Here is a 21,813-nt window from a genome sequence, read left to right as displayed (position 1 = left end):
AGAAGGTTCTGATATTTCTGAAGCTTATCCATGAACACTTAGTGTTAATAACCTCTGACCCATTGCACAGATGAACAAATTGAGGCCTAGGGAGAGACTCCACATATCAGGGCCTTTTGGAAGGAGATAAAAATGAAGCTCTATCTCTCCAAACATAGGACAGGAGTGTGATTAAAACTGGGACATTTCAAAAGCCCACCAGTTTCTTTTTCTTTTTTTTTTTTTTTTGTGGTACGTGGGCCTCTCACTGTCGTGGTCTCTCCCGTTGCGGAGCACGGGCTCCGGACGCACAGCCTCAGCGGCCATGGCTCACGGGCCCAGCCGCTCCGCGGTATGTGGGATCTTCCCGGACCGGGGCACGAACCCGTGACCCCTGCATCAGCAGGCGGATTCTCAACCACTGCGCCACCAGGGAAGCCCATCCACCAGTTTCTTAAAGTGAAGCCCACCTGCGAGGCTTCTCCAACTACATTTGTCAGCCTAGAGGACAGAGTGGCAGCCAGCCCCCCAGAAGAGCTGCCCTTTCCTCCTCTGCCCCAGGCTCCCTACTTTACTCCCGAAGGGCCCCTTATTAAATGTCGGCAGGCATGGGGGGAGGGCTGGAAGCAATGTGGCTGCCTTTTGTTTGATTCATTATAATAAACCCGAACTCCAATTCTGGAGGTAAAATTTAAATGATCAGATGATAATACCCCCTTGGGATGTCTGCCCAACTCCAAGTCGACAAGCCAAACCCACCCCGACATCTTTGGCATAAATGTATTTGACTCTCCCAATGCTGCTGTGCAAGGTTGGGTTCATGGCATTTCAAAAAAAAAAAAAAAATTCCATAAGCTCCAAATGGAAGGAACCTTAGAGGTATGCAACCCCCTCTCACACCCCTACCTGACACTGAGTTCCCTCTACAACCTCCCTAAGAGACATCACTGGGGTGTTCACTACTTCCGGCACCATCCCATTCTCTGTTTGGCCTCAATTCATCTCTCGGGCCCACCACCCACTCCCTGACAGCCTTTACCTACTTAAAGACATAGACTGAACTGTTGGTTGTCAACACCCTTATATTGGTGTCACTGTCTATCTGCTTACTTGCATTAAAAATAACAATGTAAGGTCACACCTTCCCCAAACAATACAACATAGCACTAAGGCTCTAAGTGTTAGTGTATACCTCTTCCCAGAAAAATGCACACAAGTGCTAAATTGCACATTCATTTCCATCCAACTGGAAGTTCTGATCCCCTTGAAATTCAGCCCTAGAAACGAAAAAGCGAAACTACTAACTTGGTATCCACTTTCTACTTAAATAAAAATATGTCAATCTCAGAGCTAGGATTACAGATGTAACTCCCCCCAGTCTTCTGTTCCATAGGTTATCAAAAGAGTTGTTTGGCTGATAGGTGGGCCACTATGACCAGAAGCTCTACTTTACTAGCTAGAGGCTGATCACAGAAGACCCATTGGACTTAATTTGTAGCATTTTACCTTCACGCCAGAAAGAATTCCACTACCAGATACATGGCACAGGAAATATCCTTTATTATTCTCTACACTTAATTTTCCATGAAGAGAACAGCTTTTAAAATAAACGCACACCAGATATAGAAATATGCATGACATTGGAACAGTCCATGACACAGGGCACCACTGAAAGAGTCCTTATTTACATAAAAGTGGAGAAACAGAGGGATGAGGGCGGGAACCCCAAAAGCTACTTCACATTCACCAGAATTTTGGTGACTTCTATGATCGCAGCTATAGCCATGCTGCACATCGCAGAGCTGTGGATTTTGGGACTCATGAGAGCATGACAACTTACCCTCAAATTCCGCTAAACAAAAGGGTTGGATTTATTTTTTAAAATACCAAGTGTTTCTGGCATCAGTTGAAGAAATTGTGTCGAATGAGGAACTACTGAATGTCCAGAAATATCATAGTTCTGATATGTCTCTGCTCAGTAGTAGGTTATTGGTCACTAGATCATTCTGGAAAGTCCTACAGTAAACCGTGTGCTTCCTTCATTGTAGATTTACAACAATAACATTGTTATGGAGACAGGAAATTTTTTTTTACTGGATGGGACCTTTGATCTCTGATCCAACCCTTCCTTTTACAGACAGAGAACTCTGAAGCCCACGGAGGTGGAGCCCCTCTCCCCAGGTGACCCAGTAAGACAGCCACAGACCCAGGTCTGTGCGACTCTAAATGCTGTGCTGTTTCCCCCACGCCACACTCCCTCTCTGTTCTTCTCCCTTCCATGGCTTTCAAAGGAAATAAAGAAATGAAATGAGCTCAGTGAGCTTCTTACTAAGAAATGACATCTTTGGTAAGAATGTTCGGTCTCACATTAACGGGATCATTTGGCAAGAGACTGGCTCCCACCTGGGCCGGAACCCCTCTGAGAATTAAGGCAGCTTTTAGGACCTTTATTTGGCACGATATTTGGCAAGAGTTGGCAGGTCCCCTTCTCCTCTGTCTCATTCGCATCTAGAATGAAGACCGACTCACAGGTCGACACTAAATGTTATAATTAGACATTGAGTAGATGTTAACGGGATGGTATTAAACAGATAGTTTTACACTTCATGGAAAATAATAATTCTTTAAAAAATCTGGTAAAGTATCAAAAGTGCTCTATACAGTACACAGGAGCACCCGTATCCCAGATAACCTCTACTATCAAAAAAAAAGGCCTCAAATAAGAAGTCAAACATTACTCATGATAAAGCCCATGCCCCCTCTCCATAGAGTGTGGGTGAAAGGTGAACCCAGAAGGTCTGCCAGCACCTCCTCGAAAATGTCCATGGGTGTCCTGGGTCCCCCCATCTCCAGAGCCCCTCCCCAGGCTCAGGAGCCAACGTCCCCCGCAAGGCAGCACCACTGGGTTCGTTGGTGTTGGTTCAGCTAGCACCGCATCTCTGATTCGCCTTCAGACAAATGTCTGGAAGCAGAAGGGCCATGTGCAGATGGCCAAGAGCAAACGTCAGGTTCTCTCTGAAGGGTGCCCCCGATACACAGGCTTTACTGACTCATTTCTGCCAAGTAGACTCAGCTTTTCATAACCCACAGTTCCCTAGAGTGATTATTTTCATCAAAGGAGAGCAGCTAAATCATTTCCTCTCTAGCAACCAGCTAGAGGAGAATAAATGACATCCCCCCAGCCCCCTTCTTCCAACACATTGTTCTTTTGCTAAGAAATATGCCTTGGCCACTTGACTGGATGGATTTTTGTTTATGTTTAATGATAGTCCTGGGTGGGGTGAACCATATTGTGCTGGGAATTTCAAAGTGGTCTCAGCTGAGAGTCAGGGGCTCTGACTTGAGGGTCCAACTGGATCCCTTAGTAGCTGGGGAACCTTGAGCAAGAATGACTGAAATGCTGGACCTTGGTTTTCTCACCTGCAGAATGGGTACACAGAAGCCAGCCCTGCAGTACTTGCTGGGCGGATGGATGAAAGTGCTTTGTTAAAAACAAACAAACAAACAAACAAAAAAACTGTCACCCCTAGGGAGGAATTACCCTTCACGGGCGGATTCAGTCACTTGTGAGGCCAAATTCCATCAGTGACGGGTCACCTTGCTCTCCCCAGACCCCTACCTGTTTGTTCCACTCTGTTGGATGCTCCCAGGCCCCATGTTTTTCAGGGTCCAAGACACCTGCCACTTGGGCTGTCTCAGATTTTGAACTGAACTTTTTATATGGAAAGATCCAAAGTCTCCTGATTTTCTTACTTTTCTTTAAAGAATGACATAAGGACCCTGTCCCTGGGAGAAAACCACCACCCTGCCCCCAGCCAGCCCATCTTCCACAGACTGCATGATCAATAGATTAGGCTCAGTGACACCCCACTTTCCCCAAAGCACCTTTTGGATGTGTGTCACCCTCTGCTCCCAGTGGAAATGATGTGGCCTTTTTTTTTTTTTGCCCAAGATTCTGCAACAGGGGCTCCCACAGTCAGGAAAATAACCCACAACTCTAGATTGCCAATGAGAGCGTAAGAAACTCAGACCTGATGTTAAAAAAAAAAAAAATTCCAAATGGATGCCACCCACTTACCAAACTACAAATCGCTTCTCTGAATGAGCTGAGACTAGCCACCAGCACCACCAGAGGGCACCACTTATCAGTTTGTATCAGAAATCAACCTGAAATTCTCTACAACCGCCAACCCGCTCCGTCAATTGAGACTATTCTCCCCTCAACCTGAGTGAACGGGGTGCTATATGCTTGGTTCCATGCTGCCCTCCACGGTGCAAAGTATGGCCCATGAAGAGAGACAAAGGAAGTTTTCAGGGCCCACTCCCCATCACTCGAGACTCCTGGTCCAGGCTGGGTGGGATTCCCAGGGACAGGCTTTGCAGGTGTCTGTGAACAATACAGAAACAGACAGCCTGTCGGACTGCCCTTGGACACCCACCTGGCCCCGTGAGGACAGCAGAGGATCCCGTAGTGGAGACACGCAGCTGACCTTGCTGGGCTCCTGTCCTGAGTCCCCCAGGAAGGTCTCAGGAGCTCCGTGCATCTGACAGAGCGAGACCCGCATGTGGTCTCTACAGACTTGTCTGCTTCTTCTGCAGAAGCCACTCACTGTGACACCCATAGCTCTGGACCCTCTGAGCGCCAGAAACCAGAAGAATATTCCAGAACACACACAAATCAAACCCAGGTCAACCAGAGTGAAAACTAACCATGAAGATTTCTGCTCACGATGCCCCAGAGCTTCTATCCACGGACTTCACAACAGCGACACATACCCCCAGGCTCCCCCCAAGCAAGGTCCAAACCACAGAGCACTGACCGGGGCAAATGAGAGAGGCAAGATCTCTGTACCTCCCAAACTCAGCTGGGCTTTTTATTTGTGTTTTGGTTTTACGGTGTCTGACCCAAAAGCAACATCCTCTGTCTGATTTGGCGGACTGAGGATTTCTTCTGCGGCCCAAAGGACCAGCAAACGAGGTGGGGAGTCCTGCCCTAGCCCGTGGACGTCAGCTTGGGCCGGCTCCCACACTGGGTGAGACTTCCTCAAAACTAAAGAGGTTCAGCAGAAGTCATTTTTCCTGTTCCCTTCTCTCCTCCCACAAGGCTTACCAATCCAAGCTCACAGCCCTCAGGCCAGGTGAACAGAAAGTGAACGAAAACCAGGTCACTATATCAGTTGTAACTTGGAAAAGAGGAAGAGGCGGGTCGGAGAGGAATCGCCAGACAGTGTCTGGGGTGGTAGGAAGCCTTTGACCTGAACGTTGGTGCAGCAGGGTTCCTCCTCAGGGTCAGATTCAGATGGCCAGCCAGTGTTCCAACTGCAGAGGAAGACGGCAAGGCTGTTAGGCCAGGGCCAGGGCGGGCAGGGACTGAGGGACAAGGGCCAGCTGCAAAGGGCAGTAAGACACATGGAGGGGCAGAAAACACAGCTGTTTCCTTCAAAGACCCGCGGAACACACAGGCCAATCCCCTAATTGTCACTGGCACCCAGAAAGGGCAAAGGAGCCGTCACAAAGTCACACGGTAAGTCTGAAGCAGGGGTGCTCACCGGGACCCTCCTGGCCCCCCCACCCCCATATTTTACAGGGGAAAAGGGTAGGACTCAGGTCAACACGCTACTGATGTACCTACAGCACTTCCTTCAAGATAAGAAATCCTCAGCCTAATTTGGGGATACTCCATGGTCACAACTCAAAGAGGGAGAACCGAGTTTAGGAAAGTCTGGGCATTTGGTATCTCAGGACCAAGGAGTGGAGGGGGGCAGGCGAAAGCTGGTAGAAGGCAGAAGACAGGCCCCTCTCCTCCGTTCGTAACATCACACCCCCAGGGTCTATAGACCACAGCTGCTCTGGGTTTTCTGGAGTGTGGTGTGTGGTCTTGCCTCCGATAGCGCAGCAGGGAGCAGTAGGGCCCCCGCCCCGCAGCCCCCATGAAAATGGTCCAAGCTGCACCTACTTGGAACTGCCTGATGTCCCTCTGGGCCACCAGGTGATGTTCGTTCTCTGGGGTGATGCCATAGGCCAGTCTCTGTGAAAGGATGGAGAAGGGGAGGAGGCCTCAGCTTGGCCCAGGGACACCCTTCCAGCAGCCCAGAGGACACCACCTGCTATTTGGCCCTGAAGTCTCACATGGACAGCAGGAGAGGCTCGTACAAGATACTCCCCACCCTGGTTTGTAGAGCTGGTTGGTTCACTTTGAGACATTCATCCAGTGAATGTTTACTGAGTCAACGACTATAGTCACACACTGGCCTAGGCCCTGGGGATCCAGAGCTGAAGGTCACCCACACATTCTGCTTTGGGAGAGCTTAAAGCTCATGCAAGGGGCTGACACTGAACAGAAACACACAGGCAATTTTACAACCACGACTGGAGTCAGTGCTGCAGAGGACAAGTTCAGAGCCCAGTGAGAACTCAGTGATGGGACCTCAGCCCTGCCTGGGGGTTGGGGCCGCCTCCTTGGGCTGTAGACAGAGGGTGGGCTCGGGGAATGCATCTGGAATCAATGCCTGAACACCAGAGGGGGATCCCAAAGTGTGGAGAATAAAAAGCTCAAAGCAGGTCCTGGTTCCACATCCGGGATGAGCTCACAGAACACGGATCCTCCCAGTGACCCAGAGGTTCCTGGACTTTGGGATTTCATGGACCGGAAACATGTCACAAGGGGGAGGGGATCCCAGCCCTGCCTGGGATCCTCTGCCCTAAGTTCCTGTACAGCTCACTCCTTTACGTCCTCCTGTGTCTTTCTGTCCCCTCATGAGAACATGAGCTCCGGGGAGTGTGTCTAGTGCTGAAGATACTGCCTGCCCCTTACAGATTCTCAGTAAATATTTGTGAAGGGAGTGGATAAAGGAGTGAAGGGATGAGATCTTTATAAGTAAGGACATGAGGAAAAGACTATCACCATTATTTATAAAAGAAAGGGCATTTAACAACCAAAGTATAGGAAAGACATGATTTTAGTTAAAAGGCAGATCATGCATATATGTATCTGCAATGTATGCACGTCAAAGAAGAAAACGTATTTTGGAAATCTCTGGTTTAGGCTGATCAGGTATCAGGTTCACAATAGAAGCAGGTGAAAGCCAAGATACAAGGTCACAGTGAGTTTGGATGGGGAGAGTGGGGGACATCTGGGGACATGACAAACCGTAGGAGGTGGAACACAGGAGTGGGCACAGTTAATGCAGATTAACTGCTCCTTAGGGGACTGGAGGGCTGAGCTCCTCACATAAACAACGGTAGGAACACAGTGGGAGCACACAGTGCATATGACGTTCAGCACGACAGCAGGTGCCGCGTGCTGACCATCTACGGTGTGCCAGGCACTGTGCTAAGCACTTCCTTTCACCTTTCAAGGTCTGTATGGTTACCCCAGGTCACAAATGTGGAACCTGAGGCTCGGGGGTAAGTAACGTGGCCAAGGTGGCAGGTCCGTCTGACTCTAGATCCCGTGTCCTTCTGCCTCCCTCTTTCACCCCAGCGGGAATGACTCAGGATGCCCCCTCCCGTGCTGTCCCCCACCCTCCCCCGGGCTCGGCCCAGAGCTCACCTCGCGAAGGGAGCCCCGCGTGCTGAGGAACTTGTAGACGACGTAGGCGGGCACCAGGACCATGGAGGAGCCCGCGATGGCCCACCCGACCCAGTTGGCCCAGAGGGGGAAGATGTAGTCATCGTAGGTGAGCGGCTTGAAATTGATGATGCTCACGACCACCACAAACTGGGGGGAAGGGACAGAAGGGAGAGGGAGAGAGAGACGAGGGAAGGAGGTGGGGGAGAGGGAGAGATGCAGAGAGGGACCAGAGGGAAGTGAGGACCGGCGCGTGAGATGGATGCAGGAATGGAGAAGATAAGGAAGGGGGGAGATCGAGAGAGGAAGGAGGAAGAATCCAAGTAAGGAGGGATAACAAAAAGGAGACAAAGAAACAGGAGCAATACACAGAGAAGAAGACTAGAAAGGTGACCTTGGAACTGAGTGGTGGCACAGACAGCCCCCGGCCCAGACCTGACCCCAGGCTGGCGACCCCTCTCATGTGCAGCCTCCTGGGAATCAACAGGGCGGAGCATCGTGAGCACCTGTGTGCGTGACCAGGGCCATGCATCCCAACCTCCTCCCCTTGGAAGCAAAGATCCCCCACCCCCACCCTCACCCCAGACACAGAGCACCCCTCACCCAAGGATGCCCAGCCACACACTACACACCAGCAGGAACGCAGGGCTGACAAACTTCCAGCAGAGTCTCCAGTACAGGCCCGGCTTGAACCCCATCATCTGCTGGATGTCGTTGCTGAACCTGTCCACACCTGTGCACACACGAGGCAGGCCCATCAGAGCGGCCCCTGCAGAGCCTGGGGCCACCCCTGCTGCCTTCCCAAGAGGGTCTGTCCCCAGGTGGAGAGCAGAACAGTACCTCCTAAGACAGGGATACCCTGGCACTCAGGAGACCTGGGGACAGGCACTTGGCTGGTTCAGAACAGGGGAGAGAACGCACTCAGGGGCAGCATCCCCTCATAGGTGCCACCCGAATTCCTTTTTCAGAGGGAAAATCAGGGCTCGGGGAGGGGAGGGGACTTGGCCCTGGTTACACAGCCAGGGTGGCCTGACTCCAAAGCCCAGCTCTTTCCTCCCGCTCCCTCTCTCTTAAAACAATGATGGCTGTGTATATAGAGCTTTCACCGACTTTAATCTGGTAGGAGACCAGACTCTTTCCAATGAGTAGAAAAGAGTGAGTGACACATGGGGAAAAAAATGAACAATGATAACATTTCACTTTCTACCATGTTCTCCCCATTCAGCTCTGGAATAAGGTTGCCAGAGAAGATAGAGGACACTCAGTTACATTTGAATTTCAGAGAGACAACAAAAGTCATTTTAGTTTAGGTAATTTCATGCAATATTTGGGACATATACTAAAAAAAAAAATGATTCATGATCTGAAATTCAAGTTTAACTGGATGTGTGGTATCCCAGATTTGCTAAACCTGGCAACCCTACTCTAGAATGCATTACACGGCTTGAGGAACAGCAGCTTCCTCTGAGTTCCTCACTAACAGCTGACACTGATGCCTTTGGGGCCTTTGCCTCCTCCTTTTAAAGGGGGCTCATGCAAAGATGAGCTGAGGGCTGGAAGAGCTGTGTCCAATAAGCAACTTGCTCAACTCTGGGATCAGCCAGTGACTGCCCTGGAAATGGAAAGGCCCTTTGCACCTCCAGGTGAAAAGGCTCCAGAAGTACAGGGGGCCCGAGGCTCTTGCACACGCTCAGAACCCAGCACGTACCATAAAACCAGGAGACGCCTATGGCCTCCATGAGCACAGCAAACAGAATGGAGGTCCCCGCCGCAAATGTGTCCAGCAGGGTCAGCACGTATATTCCTCCCTGGGGCATGGACAGAGAAAGCCTGAGGCCATGATGGATAGAAATGGCTATCAACTGTTACCTCCATCAAAATTTAGCTGTCCCCTGTCCCGCTCACTCAGAACTCACACCCACCCCCAACACAGGTAATGGGGTTTCTGGTGCTACTGTGTTGCTGCTATGTATTCTATGTATTCACTGGGTCTGAGGGTGGGGACTTCAGCCAGTAAAAGGCAAGATGGATTTTATCAATGAAAAAAAAAAATGTTGCCTGCCATATCAGTAAACAAAAGATGTTGCAGCCATCACATTATAGCCTCCGCTCTGAAGGTGAGCTCTGAGGGAATTCAGGATAGAAACAGGATGCCCGCCATCTAGCAGTCAGCAAAAAGCTTGGATACTGGCCCTAGATAGCTGAGGTCCATATCAAAGGAATGATTTCAGTGAGGCCAAACTCTTGCATCTTCCCATACACGGAAAAGCACGAAATTACTTAACTTGAGATGTCTGGTTTTCTTTAGTCAACAGTAATCTTTTGAGGTAACAACTACCTGGTCTTTGCCGCAAAAACTCATGTAGGGCTTTCCTGGTGGCGCAGTGGTTGAGAGTCCGCCTGCCAATGCAGGGGACGCGGGTTCGTGCCCCGGTCCGGGAGGATCCCACTTGCCACAGAGCGGCTGGGCCTCCGGGGCCTGTGCTCCGCAACGGGAGAGGCCACAGTGGTGAGAGACCCGCGTACCGCAAAAACAAAAACAAAAAAAACTCATGTATCCTGGATCCTCCCTTACCTCTCTGGAGCAGTCCCTCAGAGCTATCTGAGATGCAGTGTCCCAGGCTTAAGTCCTCAGTTTTGTCCACCGAATAATAAAACATAATTCTCAGCTTTCAGGTTGTGCATTTTTTCAGTTGGCAGTTTAAAATGGACTTTTGCTGTCCCCCCAAACCAACAAGCAGTTGAAAGATTTGTCTGGATATCCTCAGGCTCAGAAGGGACAGATAACAACAGGATGTAACCCTAGGGGACTGGGCCATGGAGTTCAGGATACCAGGCACTGCCATGGTTCCCCTGAGCTCACCCTAGCCCGACCCCCCAGCTTCAAGTCTGGGAATATCTGGCTGGATTGAAATGCAGCCTCAGAAGCCCCAGGTGACCCAGAGCCCAGTCTCCCTCACCTTGGTTATGCAAAACAGGGCCAGAAGGAAGGTTCCAAAGGAGACACCAAATGTGAAGAGTTTCCGGTGTCGTTTCAGGACCTGGAAGTCGTCAGCCAGGCCCGTGATGACCGCCTCCATGCCTCCCATCTGAAGGGAACCAGGCAGGTGGGATACAGGGGTGAATGAAAAATGTTGTCCAACATATCAGCAAACAAAGGATGCTGCAGCCATCAAACCATCAGCCACTACCGCTGCCCCCCCCCCCAAAGGTGCACCTGAGGGGACTCAGGATGGGAAAGAAAGGATGCTGGCCCTAGATAGCTCAGGTGCACATCAAAGGAATGATTTCAATGAGCCCAGACTCTTGCATCTTCCCATATATAGAAAAGCACTAAATTCATTAACTTGTTTCTTAATGTTAACTTTTATTGTTTTGTTTAATTAACAGTAATCTTTTGATGCTCTGACCACCTGGTCTTTGTTGCAAAAACTCCTACATATCCTGGCTCCTCCCTGACCTCTTCAGAGCAGTCCCTCAGAGCGATCTGAGAGGCTGCCTCCCAGGCTTGAAGTCCCCAGAAAGTCTGCCAACTGAAACATAATTCTCAGCTTTTAGGTTGTGCTTTTTTTTTTTTGCTGCACCACGCGTATGCGGGATTGTTAGCTCCCCAACCAGGGAATGAACCCGTGCCCCCTGCAGTGGAAGCTTGGAGTCTTAACCACTGGACCACCAGGGAAGTCCCAGGTTGTGCATTTTATTTTCAGTCAACACAGGAGTGAGGCACTCTCCGAACCCCAGTCTCAGGCCTCCCGGCTCCCTTGGACCTCCCACAGCCCTGGACTCATGAACCCTGGAGGCTGCCTTTGCTCCTCTAGAGAAACCAGCAGGTCCTCCCTTCTGCCCATCCTCTCACCCCACTCTGTCCTGTTCTCAACCAACCTCTGAACTCAGAAACCATGTGGCAGCGGGTGAAGAGTTAACTCCTGTCTCCCCCGTATCAACAGGGACCTGACTCCTGTCCACTCACTCAGCCTGAGTGGCTGCTGATGAAATAGCGTGGGAAGAGTGGTTGGTTAGAGAACAAGAGTTCTAGCCACGCCCTCTCTGAATCCAGTTTCCCATCTGTGAAAGGAGAGTATTGCGCTGGCTTATCCGAGGTCCCTTCTAATGTAGAGTTCCATGATGCCAAGTAGGTTTCTCTTGGTTCTTGGCTTTGGCCTAAATCTTGCCTTTCTGAGTGAGTACTGATTTCCTTGTTTGCATTTAAATAAGGTCTTCTGCAAACAACTACTGATCAGGGGCTTGAATTGGGGGGGAACTTTAGACTGAGTAGTGTGAGTGTATTTAGGGGAGGGAGGGTCAGGCCTAGTGGTGTCTGTGGGGAGATGGTATCCCCAGCAAGGTCACTCACTGAGCTGTCAATTCCCAGAGCCAGGAGCATGACGAAGAACACGACAGCCCAGAACGTGGATCCTGATAGGGTGGAAATGGCTTCTGGGTACAGGATGAAGACCAGGCCAGCTCCTGTAAGAAACATCAAGGACCTCATTAATAGCTGGGACTGCTGGTCTGGGCTGCAGATGATCGGAGACCATTTTGAGGCTCAACAAGCCCCAGCCCAGGCCCATGGTATTTGGGCAGTCATGTGTAGATGGAGCAAACCAAGGTCTAAAGATGACTGATGAAGCCAGCTTCAGCCTGAGTTCACCTATGCACCAAGGAGGTTGACTTCAAACAGCCAAGCCAGAGGGCAGTGCCTCTCCTGGACAGCTACAGGCAATGGGCCTCAAACCCCACCTCCTGCACCCCATGAGGGATCCTCTTACTCTCAAAACTTTGTGATTTTCAGAGTCCATCAGAGGCATCCCCTCCCCAAGTCTCGGCCTGTTTGTGGCCATAAGAATATGAGAAGCAGCGGGGAAGGACACGAGCTGGCTGAACAACTTCAATCGCCTGAGTCTCAGCTTTCTGATCTTTAAAGTGGGTCCATTAACACTTGCCTAGTAACACTGCAAGAACTAAACCAAGATAGGTCAAGTGCTTAGCACAGGGGCTGGTACAGAGTCAGTGCTCCAAAATCTATCTGGCCTGGCCTGACTCAGAAGATGATTCTGCCTGGACTTCCTACTGATGGCCTCAAAGAAAGTGGGCAGCTGGGAAAGCTCCGTGTCCAGTCCTCTCAGTTCCACAGCCACAGGAGAACTGCTAAGAAAGAGGTGAGTTTTGCAGCCCCCTCCTCCTCAGTGGGCGAGTCTGCCCACCCACCTTCAGTGGCAACATCCTCAATGTTGACCTTGTGTTCATGGGCCATGTAACCAAGGATGGAGAAGATGGCGAACCCAGAGATGAAGCTGGTGACACAGTTGATGGTGCTGGTGAGCAGGGCGTCCCTGAGGGAAAAGAAAGCACTGTTAGTTCAAGTGGTCTGACTCTCCCCAACCCCGCTTATGGACTGCTGGACCATCTATGGAATCCACAGCTTCAAATGCCAACCCCCTCTTCAGTGTCCCTGCTGCCACGTGGACCCCCGGCACCCCACCATCACAGGGTCAGAACCTGTAGGTGCAGGACATAGGTCAGCAGCTTCTGGATGAAACACTTTAATACCAGAGCCTGATATCAAACTCTTGCTGGGAAATTGAGTCACCAGCCTCCTTCCTCAACAAACTTTCTGTGGCCCCCCAGTGCCTCTCAACTTTTCACCCAGGTTTTCAAGAGCTTTGCTGAGATGACCCAACCATCTTTCCAGGCTTATTTCCCATGACTCCCCAACATGTACTCTCTGAGCAAACCAATCAACTTGCTGGTCCACAAACATACCACCTCCCCTGGCTTTGCTCATGCTGTAAGTTGTCCACTCACTCCGTGTCTGCCTATCCCAATCCTAACTATCTTCCAAGGCTCACCTCAAATGCACCTCTATGCTCTTGCTGACCCCCCATCAGATGGCTGATCACCCCATTTCCTTAGCCTCCCTAAAGCCTGTCCCACTGGTATGCATTCATCCTACTCTGTCTTGTACCAGGGAGGTTATGATTCTGTCTTAAGCCTTTGTTAGAGAGGGATGGAAGCAGCCCCATCTGTGCCCATGTCTGAAGCCCTCACAGCACTGGGGCTGCAGGAGGCAGCATTAAATGCTTACAGGACCGGATGATCTAGAGCATGGTCTTCTGACTCTATGGCACTGAGCAGACTTCTCATTTTGCTGTGTGGTCTTAAGCTCTGACCCTGCTAGGCCCTCACCCCTCAAGCAACCAGCCTGGATATTCCAACCTTGTCTGCCTGGGCATCAGATGGACAGACAGGCAGTGCTGGCTGCTCTGAAAGCCACACAGTGCCCCTCTGTCCCAGCTACCCACCCTCATGATATCCCACTGTTAGTGGCCTCAACTTTCCCAGCTCCTCACTCTGCACCTATTTGGGAGGTGTCCTGAACTGACATATGTTCATCAGGACCCCCATAGGCCATGTCGGAGTTCACGGAACATCCAGGATGGTCTACTCTGCTTCATTTCACAGGGAGAAAAACCCAAGAAGAAAATTTGACTTGTCCCAGACCAGAGCCCTCTCTCCCATCCCTGCCAGGGTTGATTCCAAGGATCTAGAGCTTTCCAGAGCCCCGGGAAGGATCTTACCTATAGCAGTTGTTGTCAAACTTGTTGTAACTAGCAAATGCAATCAAGACACCAAATCCAGCGCCCAAAGAAAAAAATATCTGAGTTGCAGCATCAATCCATACCTGAAATGGGCAGATAAAGGCCATCACCCTCTGTTTCCACAGAATTGGGCTACCTCACTGCTCCAGAAGGGCTGGGAAGTCCCAGGGATGCCCTAAGACCTGAGGAAATGAGGTCTGAACTAGAGATGGGCAGCCATGCAACTCCTGCTCTCCAGCAGCCTGTACAAAATCACTGTGGAGAGAGGCTGGGGTCTCTCTAGCATCTCCCAGCCTTGGGTGGTCATGAGTGAGCTCACCCCAGAGGAACTCACTGGCTCAATTTGACATCCTGATTTTCAAAGAAAGTTAATAAACAAAATGTTCTAGGCTAGAATGTGGATAGGGCAAGGGCAAAGGGTTATGACTATCTCAGGGGTTATGGAGACAACATCTTCAGAAAGGGGTAATGATTCCTAGGAGCTTCTACCAACCCATAGACAGTGGTGACTCCTTGGTGGCCAATGAGGTCGGTCTACTTCTTTCATCTTTTGGATGAGGAAACTGCATGGCTGGAAGCCCGGAGATCTGAGCTCCTCTCCAACCTCTCAGCCTCATCGTCTTGCCCTGGTCAATTTCACTGTCTATATCTCAGTTTCCTCATCTGTACAGTGGGATAATTTTACCTAGCTCACCAGGACTAAGCCACAATTAAGATTGGTGAGACTTCTGTCATCTCCCCAACTCGTGCTATTCTAGACTTCCCCTGCTTCGTAAGCAAAGGGTGTAATGAGAGAAGCAATCTGACAGAGGAAGATAGATCTGCTCCCTGAGATGGCGCTCAGGCTGAGTTTCTACTGTCCAGAAAGACTTAGGATATTTAAACAATGCAGAACAGACAGAACTCTGACTTGCTTCACAATTTACAAGGCTGTTTCATGTCTTACACTGTTATTTTTCTGACAGTTACTAAGGAAGTAGGGTTTTCTCTTGGGTTATTGGGCTGTAACACTGAGTTGTGCTGGAACAATGGGAGGTGTGTACTGGGAGGCGTCCGTCCTAATCCTATGTTGATCTTGTCTGCCAGGATTATTATGGGTTCAAGTAGAGTGTGGGGAAGTCTTTGGGGATTATGAGGGGAAACACTGAGGTGTGGTCACTGAGGCAGACGCGAGGGAGGAGGTTGGAAATAATCTCAGCTGTGATTTGAAGATGCTCAAGGCATTAAGAACCTCTAAGATTGTCCCTGCTTCCAGCCTCACTGCACTACTTTGGACTCCACTCCAGATTCACCCCACCTTCATAGTAATCTCTGCCTCTGCGCAGGACAGTGAGCTGGAGGGGCTGCGAGGGGAGAGTCAGCGGGGTCTGGGTCTCCCTGTGGCTGATGCTGCTCCTTATGCCAACTTAACAGATGGTACCAGAGGCCAGCGTTGGAGACCAGAGTAGAAATAGGGCTAGGGTGGCTGGGGTGAGGCTGGGGCCATGGCACAGGGCAGAGGTAAGAACCCAGGACAGGGTATGGCTTTCCTTGAAAGGAGGGGTCTGCAAAAGCCACTCAACAGAACCACAGATCCCAAGCCAGGCAGAGCTGGACAGGCTCACGGAGACTGTCAGGTGCAAATCAAATTGGCCTTGGTCAGGTCGAGAAGCTGCAGCCCAGAGTGGGAAGGATCCATCCCAGGCTACGCAGAGCTGGGACCAGCTTTTCTTTCACTGCCTGCACCGAGAACCCTCCCCAACCCTGGCCCAAGGATGGGTGGTCACGGGGCACTGACCGTGGCCTCTTTCAGACGGTAGAAGTCGATGTGCAGGTAGGCGTTGATGCCATTGGAAGCGCCGGGCAGCGTGATGCCGTGGACCAGGAGCGCAAACAGCACGAGGTAAGGCAGCGTGGCCGTGATCCACACCACCTGGCGGTGGACAAGCTCGCAGTGAGAGCCTGACCCTGCTGCCAGCGGGGCGGGGGTGGGGCCGGCGGGGGTCGTGGTGTCAGTCACACCCTCCCCACACCTTCCTTCACACAATGTGTGTGCTAAAAGCTCCACCCCTAGGCCAGATCTGGGGCACTCCAGGACAGAGTGGACAGACCAAGGCTGCACCCAATGAGAAAGTCAGCACCCTGGGGGCACCGCTGCCAAGGAAGCCAAGGGCAGTGAGGACGCAGACTCTCTTGGTGCCCAGCGCCTCCTGCTCTACAAGCTTCCTGCACTGACTTGCCCCAGGTAGAACTAGCACCCTCACTTTTACACCCTCCTTCCTCCTTTCTCTCCCCCTCTCGTTTACCTTCATTCAAGCGTATGCTCCTAAGCTCACCGCCCAGGGAGGGATGTGGCTGGGCAGAAAGCAGAATCCCTGGCTGCTCTTCATTTTGTGATGGATTTCGGGTAAAGACAAACTGCCTCGTCCAGAAACCCATAAGGGAAGAAACTGTCCCCAGACTGAAAAGAGACACCAGCCCACCCTGCCCACGATGAAGCAACAGAGAAGAGAGGTGGGGAGAGGAAGAGGCTGCGTAGGCTTCCTTGCTGTTCCTTCTCACCCCTGACTATACACTAGACTACTCTGGGGGAAGTTATAGACAAAAATGTCCAAGTTCAGACTCCATTTTTGGAGTTTCTGATTTAATTGGTCTGGGATGGGGCTTGCACTCCATGCTTTAAAAGCTCCCTCAGGTGGATGCAGGGGACAAAGACAGATGAGGATCATTTATTGAGCAATTTCCATCTGCTAGCCCAGCAGTGAGGACCTCTCACCCCGTCCTCCCAACCGCCCTGGAGGCATGCAGGATCATGAACTGCCCTCGTTTTGCGGGTGAGGACACTGAAGCTTAGGGAGCGTCATTCATCCCGAGGTCACCCATTAGGGACTGATGGTGCCGGGACTCCAACCCAGGTGGTCTGACCACAAAACCATGCTCTTAATCACTCACGCTACTGCATATTTGAGACCCAGGTTCAAGTCCTGGCTCTGCCAAGATGGCTGTGAAACCCTGTCCCTCGCCTGGCCTCAGTTTCCCCATCTGCACAAGCAGGCTGGAGCAGATGGCTTTGGAGAACCTTCCAGTTCAACATTTAGGTATTCGATACAGGCTTGTAGTTGCTAAGAGCTGGTTCAGCCAACGCCTATGAGCTGGGGGTGGGCAGACAGGACTCCAGGGCGGCAAGCAGCACTGTGTACACACTTGCCCGATGCCCTGGGGGATGACTGGCCTCCACCCTCTACCCTGTGGTGGTCGGTGGGCCAGGGTCACAGAGTGTGTGGTCTGCAGTAACCCCTTTCCCTGATTCAGACTGTACCTCACCCCCCAATATCCCAGCTGCCACCTGTGGAGTCATCTTCCCAAGAACAGAGCCTTCACCGGCCAAGACAGGCAAGTTTGAACACTTGCAATTCATTTCAGGCTGGCTCTGTGGCTTTGGCAGCCTGCTAAGAAAAGATCCGTGTCCTGCTCCAGACGTAGTCTGGGAAGAAATAAGCAATGCTCTTGGTTTTCTCATGAGCCAGAGTATAAAAACAATTAAAGACAGGACACAGCAATGTCCTGCATGAAGTTCCTTATTCTAGAAAGCCCCTCCCCATGGACCGCAGGGGTCCTCGCCTGCTCTGGAGGCAAAATGTGGGCAGGGACTTCAGGTGACAAGTTTCCATCTGCGGAGGGCTTCCTAGGGCAACACTCTTGGCCCACTCGTCATTACCCTCCTCAGGGGAGGGCGTGAGTCCTCCTCCTCCAAAGGTGACTTTGCACAAAGAAACGGAGCGCGAGGCTCCACTCCTTTTCTCTTTAGCATCAGTCTCCCCATAGACAACTCAGGCCTGCTGCAGCCAAGTGCTAAACAAGGCGGGGCGGGCTGTACCCCTTTGGCGATGGCTACAGGAAACTTAATCTTGGGGTGTAATATTAGAAGCCCGTGGTGGCCCCTCACCCAGGCCGGCAGCAGTAGTAAAGCTCATATACCTTCTGCAGCTCTGCTGCCTGCAGAGGCCAGGAAAGCCCTGCTCCTGATACCCAGGAGAGGCGCAGAGCAGCTGGACAAGGCTGGCCTGGTGCTTCTGTAGTTTTGCTTGCAGCTCCTTCCACTGAAAACCCTTTCCCTCTACCCCACCTCTACCTGACCTATAGCCCAGTGCCACCTTCTCCATGGTCTTTGCAGACCCTCTCAGTCTGAAGAGCTTCCTTCTTCCACTAATGTAACATCTTATGCTTTTCGGACCATGGTAACTCATGGTAAGAAAAACCTGATTTATCGAGACGTATGGGTTGCTATAACTGAAACACAAAAATTCCACAAGACAGCTCTAACTTTAGTATGTGCAGACCCTTGCGAGCACTCCGCGCTGTGTCAGAGGATGCCCCAGGATTCATCTAGATATCTTCTGGAGCGTTCTCATTGACTCAAAAATTCAGAGGTGGGAACAATCAATTTTATAGTGAAGGAAATGGTTATATGCTAGAGAAGGCTGCAATATTTGCATGCAGTTTTAGTCCAGAATTTAAGATTTATCAAACACATGTCAACAGGTTGCTTTGGGCTTTTTCCAGAGACCCTTGGGGTGTCCCGTTCCCTGGTCTCTGCTATTAGGGAGGCTTTGGTGGGAAAGTGTGAAGAACTCTGATCCACTTGCACTCCTTCATCCTACTGCTGGGGAGTCCTGGGCTTAGGGAAGGGAGGGGATTGATCTAAAGTCTCCAGCAAGCCAGTGACAGAGCTGGGGTGCAAACCCAGGTTTTGTACTTCTAGCACCACCTTTTCTTTTCACCAACTACCTGTTTTTTTGTTTTGGGTTTTTTTTTTTTGCGGTACGCGGGCCTCTCACTGTTGCGGCCTCTCCCGTTGCGGAGCACAGGCTCCGGACGCGCAGGCCCAGCGGCCATGGCTCACGGGCCCAGCCGCTCCGCGGCATGTGGGATCTTCCCGGACCGGGGGGCCCGAACCTGTGTCCCCTGCATCAGCAGGCGGACTCTCAACCACTGCGCCACCAGGGAAGCCCCCAACTACCTGTTTATAGGTAGAAAAAACCATCTTTTTTGAGGCCAACCTCCCAACTGAAAGAGAAACAAAGATATTACCTTTCCTGATGTCTTCACTCCTTTCCAGAGGCTAAAAAACAGGACGATGACGACGACGATCAGACAGAGCAAGAGCTGCCACTGGGGCAGGCCGATGTCATGAATCCCGTTGCTCTCGTGAAGGTGCAGGACGCCACGTCTGCCGGGAGGAGAGGGGAGCGGACCGGGGAAGATGGTCAGGTCATCAGGGAGGATGACCAAGGCCTCGACCACAGGCCAGTCCTCGAAAGTGCACATTGATGGAGACAGGCCCTGGGCTGCCCCGGCTACAGCCCTGCATCACTTGGACCTGCCCTGCACAGTCATGGCCTGTGCCCAGCATCTCCCTGCCCTGGGCCAGCAACTCATCGGGGGAGATGTCCCCACCCAAGGCTGCTTTTTAAACGGTAACAGAAGCTTTCAACATAACAAATATCTCTTGAGTGCCACCTTCAAGCCAGGTCCTGGGGAGATGGTAGTAAGTAAACAGAGGAAAGGTCTCTGCCCTCATAGCACTCATGGTCTAAAGCAGTAGTCACTGGAACATTTGGCAATGTCTGGAGATGTCTTTGATTGTCACGACTTGGGTAGGAGACATCTAGAGGATAGAGAAGTGGGACATCCTATGATGCACAGGACAACCTAAACATCCTATAAGGCACAGGACAGCCTCCAAAATTCCCATGTTGCTGAGGTTTAGAATCCCTGGTCTAGAGACTGAGATAAGAGTAAACTTTTCTCCTATTAGGGAATATCTACCCCAACTAAAGGTATGTGTATCCTCTGCTTTAGCAATTCCACTCCTGGTTGTTTGCCCAGTAGAAGCATGTACATATGTTCACCAAAAGACATGGTCTAGAATGTTCATAGCAGCATTATTCATAACAACCCCAAATTGCAAAATAAATATCTGTAAACAGTAGACTACAGGGACTTCCCTGGTGGTCCAGTGGTTAAGAATCCGCCTTGCAATGCAGGGGATGCTGGTTTGATCTCTGGTTGGGGAACTGAGATCCCACATGCCTTGGGGCAACTAAGCCTGTGCGCCTCAACTAGAGAGAAGACTGCACACTGCAACAAAAGATCCTGCGTGCTGCAACTAAGACCCAATGCAGCCAATAAATAAATAAATATTAAACAAAACAAAACAAAACCAGTAGACTACATAAATTATGATATATTCATAAATTGGAATATTATATAGCAACTAGCTCTGTATGGATGAATCTCACACACCTAATTTCGTGAGAAATAAGTCGAAACCGAAAGAGGACTGCTGGGGGCAGGTGACAAGGCTGTGGATAAGTAGGTGATGGCTCCAGCCACATGGAGCTCCTGGGTGACAATAGCTGGTGCAAACATTTCCCATCTTGAGCCCTTTTCCTCTTCAGTAAAATGACTCTCACGAGGCCTACATTGCAGAATGTGAGACAGTGCCTAGAACCCAGGAAATGCTCAGCGCCAATGGTCATTGTAACTATCATTCTGATTGAGTCGCAGCCTTCAAGGAGCAGCGGGCATTGGCAAAGAAGCTAAGGAGTGCCCAGAAAACTCAGCCAAGGGAGTCAGCGTGGTGGGCTCCACTGAGGGGGTGGCTGGTGCCTTCTCTGTGGGCCTGTGGGAGAGCCAGTGAGTTGAGAAGGGGTGTCCAGGTGTGGTAGGCGTGAGATGGGGAGAGGGAGGTGGGTGGTGACAGGCAAACAGAGGAGTCTGCAGTGAGCGCTCAGGAATGAACGAGCAGAGCTGTGTGGCTGATCAAGGCCCACAAAGACCCGTGTCCCCATCTCCAGAACAGCCTTCATCCCCACTGCCCCCAGGCAGGATGCTCTGGCTTTAAACTACTCACCCTGCATCAACTTCCCTGAGCGATCAGTCTCTGTGTCTGGCCCCTCCTAGTCCTATCTCTTGATCTGCAACCAACACCCCCATCCTCATGGCTCGATGCCAGGCCAGACCCATATTCTGTTCCTCCAGGACTACTGTAAAAACCTCCCCATCCTCCCACCACCCCAGTCTCTCTACCTCCAATCAGCCTCCTTAAATCCACAGTCTGTGCTGCCGTAGAACCATCCAATTCATCTGAAGTTGTGTTCTAACTTTGTCACTCTTCTGCCCCCAGATCCTCAGAGGCTCCTTATCACCTAAAACAGTGGTTCTCACTGGGGGCAATTTTGCCCCTGCCTTCCCTGGACACTTGGCAACAGCTGGAGACATTTTTGGTTGTCACAGCTGGAGGGCAGAGGGGTGTTACTGGTGTCTAGTGGGCAGAAGCCCTGGATGGGGCTAAACATCCAAAATGCACAGGACAGCCTTCCCACCGAAACACAGAATTATCCAGCCCCAAATGTCAAAAGCATAAGCATTGTGGAATCCTGGTAGAGAGGATAAAAACGTAAGCTTTTCAGAATCGGAGGCCTTTCTCAATCGTCCTGTACCAAGTGCACCCCGTGCCTTGCCACACCATGCCTTTGGCTCCTGGGGACCACCAGCCACTTGTCATTCCCGAATTATATGAAGCTCTCGTCACTCTGGGCCTTGGAACTGTCTGTTCCTTTATGCCTAGAACACATTTCCTGGCCCTATGTGTCTGCCTGGTGAACTTCTGGCCCTGCTAGT

At 51.0% G+C, this 21,813-nt stretch overlaps 1 protein-coding gene across 1 annotated transcript in view; it reads right to left on the bottom strand.

The window, feature by feature from the left end:
* Positions 1 to 4,917: 4,917 nt before the first annotated feature.
* Positions 4,918 to 21,813, bottom strand: part of SLC6A2 (solute carrier family 6 member 2) — a 36,739-nt gene continuing 19,843 nt past the window's right edge. The window contains exons 4-14 of the mRNA XM_059043870.2: positions 19,219 to 19,357; positions 15,926 to 16,060; positions 14,128 to 14,231; positions 12,758 to 12,882; positions 11,904 to 12,016; positions 10,510 to 10,638; positions 9,258 to 9,357; positions 8,182 to 8,282; positions 7,532 to 7,699; positions 5,936 to 6,007; positions 4,918 to 5,298 (exon numbers count right to left, since the gene is read on the bottom strand). Of these exons, the coding sequence (XP_058899853.1) occupies positions 5,275 to 5,298; positions 5,936 to 6,007; positions 7,532 to 7,699; positions 8,182 to 8,282; positions 9,258 to 9,357; positions 10,510 to 10,638; positions 11,904 to 12,016; positions 12,758 to 12,882; positions 14,128 to 14,231; positions 15,926 to 16,060; positions 19,219 to 19,357 (1,210 nt within the window). The 3' untranslated portion in view covers positions 4,918 to 5,274. The remainder of the gene's footprint in view (positions 5,299 to 5,935; positions 6,008 to 7,531; positions 7,700 to 8,181; positions 8,283 to 9,257; positions 9,358 to 10,509; positions 10,639 to 11,903; positions 12,017 to 12,757; positions 12,883 to 14,127; positions 14,232 to 15,925; positions 16,061 to 19,218; positions 19,358 to 21,813) is intronic.

The sequence above is a fragment of the Kogia breviceps genome, chromosome 18 (genome assembly GCF_026419965.1).
Source record: "Kogia breviceps isolate mKogBre1 chromosome 18, mKogBre1 haplotype 1, whole genome shotgun sequence".
NCBI lineage: Eukaryota > Metazoa > Chordata > Mammalia > Artiodactyla > Physeteridae > Kogia > Kogia breviceps.
Note: the sequence above shows the minus strand (reverse complement) of the source record. Positions and strands in the feature narration are given on the sequence as shown.